General features: G+C 52.4%; 3 protein-coding genes across 3 annotated transcripts; all 3 read left to right on the top strand.

The window, feature by feature from the left end:
- Positions 1-1,063: 1,063 nt before the first annotated feature.
- Positions 1,064-2,044, top strand: BO72DRAFT_483145 (glycoside hydrolase family 11 protein; the record flags this gene model as incomplete). Its single annotated transcript, XM_040947779.1, has 2 exons — positions 1,064-1,508; positions 1,564-2,044. The coding sequence occupies exons 1-2, from the start codon at positions 1,243-1,245 to the stop codon at positions 2,042-2,044; spliced, it is 747 nt and encodes a 248-aa protein (XP_040805503.1). The 5' UTR covers positions 1,064-1,242.
- Positions 2,045-3,245: 1,201 nt separating this feature from the next.
- Positions 3,246-4,526, top strand: BO72DRAFT_492323 (uncharacterized protein; the record flags this gene model as incomplete). The annotated part of the gene is made up of 1 exon (XM_040948285.1): positions 3,246-4,526. The coding sequence occupies one exon, from the start codon at positions 3,246-3,248 to the stop codon at positions 4,524-4,526; it is 1,281 nt and encodes a 426-aa protein (XP_040805502.1).
- Positions 4,527-5,633: 1,107 nt separating this feature from the next.
- BO72DRAFT_516474 (HAD family hydrolase) lies at positions 5,634-7,389 on the top strand (the record flags this gene model as incomplete). Its single annotated transcript, XM_040949585.1, has 5 exons — positions 5,634-6,349; positions 6,411-6,460; positions 6,522-6,667; positions 6,721-7,227; positions 7,342-7,389. 5 exons carry the CDS (start codon positions 5,634-5,636, stop codon positions 7,387-7,389), a joined length of 1,467 nt encoding a protein of 488 aa, XP_040805501.1.
- Positions 7,390-7,404: the final 15 nt, after the last annotated feature.

The raw sequence follows: 7,404 nt of genomic DNA, 5'->3' as shown, positions 1-7,404 counted from the left end.
GGTTCGTTCTGGGCATGGTGGAAATATTAGTAAGTGTGCTGAATAGAGTGAATGTATGAGTACCGGTAGCTTTGGAAGAAGTGCTATCGGTCTCTCTATCTTCCAATAGAATCTAGACTCATAGAGAACAATTAAGGGACAAAGAAAAATGACCTAAAGAAAAAGGACCTGGAGGCGACAAAAACATACAACAGAAGGGATTCGCTGGTGGTCACCCACCCAACTACTAACCTCCCGGCGTGTGGCTTAAGTACGGCTGAGCGGACGGGAAGCCCTGTTTTCCACACCGTGTGGTCGTATGTGCTGATCTTACCCTCCTAGTCAAACATTGCCTGTGATCGGACGGGCCATGAGACTAGTGTAATCTATCAGTGCGTACCTACTAGGTAGTAGTAACTTCTAAATCACCACTAGGCTACGAAATATCTCAACCACCCTTCATATCCGCTCATTGTCACAAACTCACGCATCATCAAGCTCTGTTGGACTCAAGAGCTACATCTGTCTCTCAATGTTCAGTCCAGGCTTTGATGCGGAGTGTCCTATCCCCAAAGCGTCATTCAAACCCCTGAGTGTGGCACTCTTCGGTATGTACGGAGTAGACCACTAGCCTCGGCTCCCTTTGTTTAGCTTCATGTCACCGTTTAATTTATTCAACGAACTATTGACTTGTAACCCGGGCCACCCAAGCAGTCCGGTATCTCAGTTAGATTCTGAATAGAAACGCCATGTGCTAAAATAAGCATCGCTGAGTGCTCCAGACACCCTGACGTCTATGGCGGAGAACAGCAGCAAAAGCAGGGTCAAGTCACCAATCCGGCTATTTTCCACCCTAAGTCAAATGTCCGAGCTCCACTTTCTTCACCAATGTTTGCGCTACCAAAGCCTTTCCGAGACTAAAGACTGAAAGTGAGGTTATTATTGGATCTAATGCCAAACGCACTGAAGACGGGCCGGCGGGGACAAAGGTGGGTGGGAATATCAATTTGAAACACGACGGCTACTGAAATGATCCAGGAGCACGCCCCGACCTCCAAAACCACGAGAATTAATTTACGACAGACGGTAGTGTCTCACCTGTTCGATCCTTGGTCAGATTCACTGCACCGCGGCTCGGAGTACTTATAGAGTCGGCATGACGATTCATTTCCGGTGCCTTAAGCTGCGCTTCTCTATCCATTCACTATTTCCACTACCAGCATCCAATACATTCCTTACCACACCACCAACAAAACCACCACAATGGTCGCTCTTTCTAACATTTTACTCGCTCTTTCGGCTGCTTCGGGCGCCCTGGCGGCCCCGAACCGTCTTGCACTCATGGAGATGGCCAAGCGCAGCCTAACCACCTCCAGCGAAGGCACCTCGAATGGGTACTTCTACTCCTTCTGGACGAACAACGAAGGCTCTGTCACCTACACCAACGGCAATGCTGGTGAATACTCCGTGGAATGGAGCGATGCTGGCAACTTTGTTGCCGGTAAGGGCTGGAGCACCGGCAGTGATCGGTAGGTCACATTCTCGCTTTCCTTCTTGTATGCCTCGATCTAACGCTCCTATCAGCGACATCACCTACACCGGTACCTGGACCCCCACCAACAACGGCAACAGCTACCTCTCCGTCTACGGCTGGACCACCAGCCCCTTGGTCGAGTACTACATCGTCGAGCACTACGGCGACTACAACCCATCCAGCGGATTGACCCAGCTGGGCACCGTGACCAGCGATGGCAGCACCTACAAGATCTACGAGTCGACCCGCACCAACGCCGCCTCCATCGAGGGCACCAGCACCTTTAAGCAGTACTGGTCCATCCGCGACGACGCTCGCGTCGGCGGCACCGTCACCACCAAGAACCACTTCGACGCCTGGGAGAACCTCGGCCTCGAGCTCGGTACCTTCAACTACCAGATCGTCGCCGTCGAGGGCTACGAGAGCAGCGGCTCCGCCGCCATCACCGTCGACAGCGCCACCCACACCACCCTCACCACTCAGTCGACCGTTGCCACCGCCGCTACTGAGGAGGATGAGGAGGACTGCTAGACGCAGGCTTTCTGGATGCTGAATGCAGGTTGCTGTATATAGTGTCACTGGAATGGGAGATCAGATGTGAATAGTCCTACATTCGTCAAATTCGATTAATTCTAGTCTTCCATGCGGTCGGGTCCAAAATGACCTCTCTTTTTTCCGTATCCTCTTCCTACGTTAGTTGACTTCATGGGCTCGTCATATCCCGCAATGATAATCCATAAGTTCAATCATGAACGTTATTAGAACGAGATTATATGAATCTTATGATAAATTCCTTGTCCTCTTTTCTATTCTTCGATCCGATCACAGGCATTCATTTTCAGAAGCCATAAGGTAGAATGCAAGCATGTGACAGTACAACCCAGCGCAGGCCACCCGCGAAAACTGACGACGCTGAGCTGGTAAGCTCCATCTCCGGTCGTTTCTTCTGTCTCACATGTGCAAATACCCCGCAAGCGAATGTCTTGGCTGTAATACAGACGTCGGGGTCGATGTAGATGCGTACATGATCATTGGACAGCCGAATTGGGATGGTAATACTATTCCATATGATAGGCGATTCGAAGAGCACTCCGCACCGCTTATAAGACCCGCTATCCTATCCACTCAATTTTCTGCCACCCGTGCACGGTTCGGGCTAAGCATCCTTTTCGGACGGTCATCTGTGATGAGAGCAAGGATTCGTCAACAGTGGACGACATACCTACTGAGTCGAGACGCTTTCAGTTTGTCCAGTGCCCCGTCGAAAACAGCGTCTACGGTGGCCTGTGTGTTCTCGGTTCGGCCTTACTCGGAATCAATCTGCGCTGCTTCGAAGGCGATATCGCCAGACAACAATCGTTCGCACGAGTATTAATGCAAGGTAAGTCTATTCTGCAACATAGGTGTGGTCCTCTTCGCTTCACCGGGATGATCGGTATCACTCGTACTCTATGTGGTGGTCAAGTCAAATTGTTCGTGGGTTGCCGGCCAAATGAGGAAGCCGCGCAAACCCGCCGGAGTATAAACCCCCCCTCGCCCCCGGCTCCCGAGCAGGTTCTTTTTTTTTCCTTCCCCTGCTCCGGCGCCGCGTGGGATACTGTGCACTGCGCCCGTATGGATCACTCACAGAAATCTCGTTGTAGCAGGGCCTCGTTTCCTATGGCACGACGCTGTCCCTGCTAAGGTCTTTCGCCTTCCCAGCCTGTGATTGCGTAGCCCGTGATATCCGAGGATGAGCGAAGAAATCGTGCTCTTCATTCTGTTGCTGGGTGCGATGGTCGGCTATGTTCTACTGTATGCAGATAGCAGCGATGAAGACCCTGGTGACAAGGTCTGGCTTAAATCGATCGAAGTGGAGAACCCGATCGTCATATTACAGAACTCCACCGTCGCGATGCGAGCAGCCAGAGCAGGTGCACCAGTCTTGAAGACTTTATGGCGGCTCAACAACCCTTTCGTGTCAGACTCGGTAGACCTACAGCTTTCGTACCGTCATGCCTTGTACAAGGCACTTGCTAAAGTAGATGACAGTGCATGGGTAGGCATCGCTCGAGTAGTGGGCAAGGCCATCCAGCCTCTGTTCACCAGACGCACAATACCGGGTGGCTGCACCGTCACCGCCGACCTACGACAGATCAGCCTCACCACCTCTCTTGCCGCCGTTCTTAAAGCTCTCTTCGAGATCGAAAACATCGGCGCCGACAAACTCAGCTACCTCGGCTCGGACATTCATCGCATCAGCGTAGAGGGCAAACGGCACGCTCAGGTGACAGCTGCCGCCTCCCAGGACATTCCCGAGGATCTGCGGGGCTCGGCGGACGCCTTGATCCAAGCCCTGCGCCACGTCTTCATTGACGCTGCAGTGTCGACGGAGCTGGCGGAGACGATCCTCTACCGCGTCTCAGGCTCCCCGCCCCCGGAAGAGTTCAACCCGCTGAACCTGCTCCTCCCCGCCTTCGAAGCCCCTTGGCGCTCGACCCTGTACACTCTCCTCGCAGTTCTTCAGCCCGGCGCCCGCCAACCGAAATACGTCCTGGCTCTTAGGGATTGCCGACCGGACCACAACCCGGACCCTCTTGCGCTAGCGATAGCATATGAATCCCTCCGCCTCTATCCGCCCATCCGCCGCATCAGCCGGGTACCCGCATCCATTGATATTGAGGCCATCCAGCGAGATCCTTGCCACTGGGGCTCGACCGCGCAACAATTCCATCCGGAGCGATTCCTTACGCCTGGTGGACGGCGAATTCGCTCGTCCTTGATCGGACCGCAGCAATTCGCTTGGATCCCGTTCGCCGTGGGGAAGATGAAATGCCCTTCCGCCCGGGTCTTTTCGATACGCATGATCGTTGTGGTCGTGGGCGAGATCCTGCGGCAGTTGTTCCCGGGTGATGCCACTCCCGAGTGGGAATTGGAGGGTGCTGAGTGGGATGCGGCTGCTAGGAGGGGGGAGGCGCTACGGGCGGGGAGGGAGGAGTATGAAGGAGTCAGGATTGTCTCTGTCTGTAGATGATAGTCGATGTGCGGTAATCGGTTTGGGTCAACAGGACGGGGTTTACAAGGCGAATTTGTTCGTGTGTTTCCGATGTGACGTTTTTAATTCATATTCTGCCGTGGGCAACGTATGAATGATACATCTTGGTAGACTCGGAGATGATGGATGTGAAAATGGGAAATGGATCTACATCTCAGCATCTCTTTACACACTGCACATTCTATCCCACTTACCACCCACCCATACACGTCATAATCTAAACAAGATGAAGTGTGTTCGACAGTAAAAGGCCTGATTTGCTCCTCGGGCTCGAGCTAGCAGCTGTCTTCCGATCCCGCAAAGGAAGGGTCAAGGAATGATTAGTCGACAGCTCCCGCTCCCGCCAGATGTATAGAATAATCAAAACTTAGTCTACTGACTAGGCTGCATCTTCTCTGCTAGCGCCCCGTCCGGCACACATAGAGTGGCCCCGCAATGCAATCCTTTTGGTCCGGGGCTCGTATCGTGCGGGTCGGATTACCTAGCTTAATTGTACATTACCTCGTGACGGGTAGTCTAGACAAACTCGAAACTGATGCGCATCTGCTTGGGTCTTAATTGTAAGGGTCTGTCTGACAGTGGCAGGCATATCTTGATCACTAAACAATATGCGACTGTGATTGTCTGGTGTTCGAGTTTGGTTATAGCCAAGTAGGTCAAACAGAAATTATAGTAAGGTGGAAATTTTTATGCAGACAGATACACTAAGTCTTTTGCATGGATTGTCGCCTAGCCGTTTTCACTGATCATCTCTCGTTTGTCAACTATGGATGTGCTCGTCATCTTCTTAGCGCCTTTCATATGCCACAGAGATCCATTCTTACTTTGTCGCATAGCGCCTCGTCGCCTGATCCAAACCCCCCTAGAAGCTTGCTGCAGCCAAGACTAGAGCTTTATGATTAGTAGTTGTGGGGTTTGCCCTCCAGACGGCGCCGTGAATCGGGAATGCTTCCAAGCTGGACTCCTCATCACGCTTCTGTATGACGATATATAGCAGCCTACATCGTTCCCTACGCGATCAAATTTTTTAGTGGCCGATTCTTTTTGTGGGCTCGAAAAGAATCTAGCTCGATTTCGCGCACAACCATGTCCTCCGTCAAAGCACTGATCCTCGACTTCGCCGGAGTTCTATGCTTATGGACTCCGCCAGCCCAAAGCCCGCTCTCCCCAGCGCAGCTCAGACAAATCATGTCCTCCGAGATATGGTTTGAATACGAGTGCGGGAGGTATTCCGAAGAAGAATGTTATGCGAAGCTTGTCGAACGGTTATCCATCAGCGCTGCGGACATGGCCTCCACCATGGAACAGGCCCGTCAAAGCCTGGAATTGAACCACGCCGTACTTCAGCTTGTCAGCGAGATAAGGAAGCGCAACCCCGGGCTCAAAGTGTACGGCATGACGAACACGCCCCATGCGGAACAGGATTGTGTCAATCGCATCGTGGACAGCTATCCTGTTTTCGACCATGTCTATCTCTCCGGGGTCGTTGGGATGCGCAAACCAGATCTTGGATTCTATCGGTTTGTTCTCACAGAAGCCGGGTTAAGGCCTGACGAGGTCGTGTTCGTGGACGACAAAACGGAGAATGTCTTGGTCGCGCAGTCCGTGGGGATGCACGGCGTGGTGTTCCAGAACGTCACCGATCTCAAGCAGCGGATCATGAACCTGATGGGGGACCCTGTCTCTCGGGGCTTGACGTATCTCCGCTCGAATGCAAAGAGGCTCCTCACTGTGACTAGCAATAACTCAGTGATCCACGAAAACTTTGCGCAGTTACTGATTCTCGAGCTGACGGGCGACCGGTGAGCTTCTCTATCAACGTCTGTGTATGGCATGTGGAGTCTCTAACGAACCTGGGATTAGAGACTTGATTGAACTAGAACCTTGGGACCGAACATGGAACTACTTCATCGGTTGGTCAAATTCTCCCAGAGCAAGGCGTTGCAGCTACTGATACGGTTGGACCGTGAACAGGGGTTCCTCAGTCGCCGACGAGCACCTTCCCCAACGACCTGGACACCACCTCTATAGCGCTCTCGGTCCTTCCCATTCATAAAGACGTCGCCGCCGATGTGATGGATGAGATTCTGCTGCTTCTGGACAATGATGGGATAGTCCCGGTATGATCATCGTCAATTCATCTGCATCTTCCCCGCTTACAAACCCTCTGAAGACATATTTTGATCCCACTCGTCCGCGAGTCGACCCAGTCGTCTGTGTGAACGTGCTTAGCTTGTTCGCCCAGAACGGCCGAGAATCCGAGTTACTCGCCACCTTCAACTGGGTGCTGGACGTGCTGCGACATAGAGCCTACCTGCAGGGCACGAGATACTACATCAGTCCGGACGCCTTCTTGTACTTTCTAGCCAGGCTCTCGGTCTTTCTGAAGAGCAGTCCACTCCGCGCTCGGCTGATGCCTCTCCTGAGAGAAAGAGTATATGAGCGAGTTGGTGCCGTTGACGACGCTATTTCTCTGGCCATGCGAGTCTATGCGTGTAAGCTGCTTGGGATGTCGAATATGCTCGATGAGAGAGCATTGCGGGACATGCAGTGTGAGGATGGCGGCTTCCCTACAAGCTGGGTCTATAGATTTGGATCGACCGGGGTGAAGATCGGGAGCCGGGGATTGACTACTGCACTTGCAATAAAGGCTATTGAGATGCCTGTCGCTCCTGGGGATGTTGAAAGTGATAAGGAAGGCCAGCCGCAATGGTGGTTCTGGGCTGGAGTGGAGTTGTTGAACCCTTACAAGTTTTGGAAATCATAGAAATTGACTACTGGCATTTGATAAAAGACTCTGAACTTCCGTTCTATTATCATCTTTTCCTGCAAAGCACAATAGATCATAATGTTCACC

This window comes from Aspergillus fijiensis, assembly GCF_003184825.1.
Source record: "Aspergillus fijiensis CBS 313.89 unplaced genomic scaffold BO72scaffold_5, whole genome shotgun sequence".
Lineage (NCBI taxonomy): Eukaryota > Fungi > Ascomycota > Eurotiomycetes > Eurotiales > Aspergillaceae > Aspergillus > Aspergillus fijiensis.
Note: the sequence above shows the minus strand (reverse complement) of the source record. Positions and strands in the feature narration are given on the sequence as shown.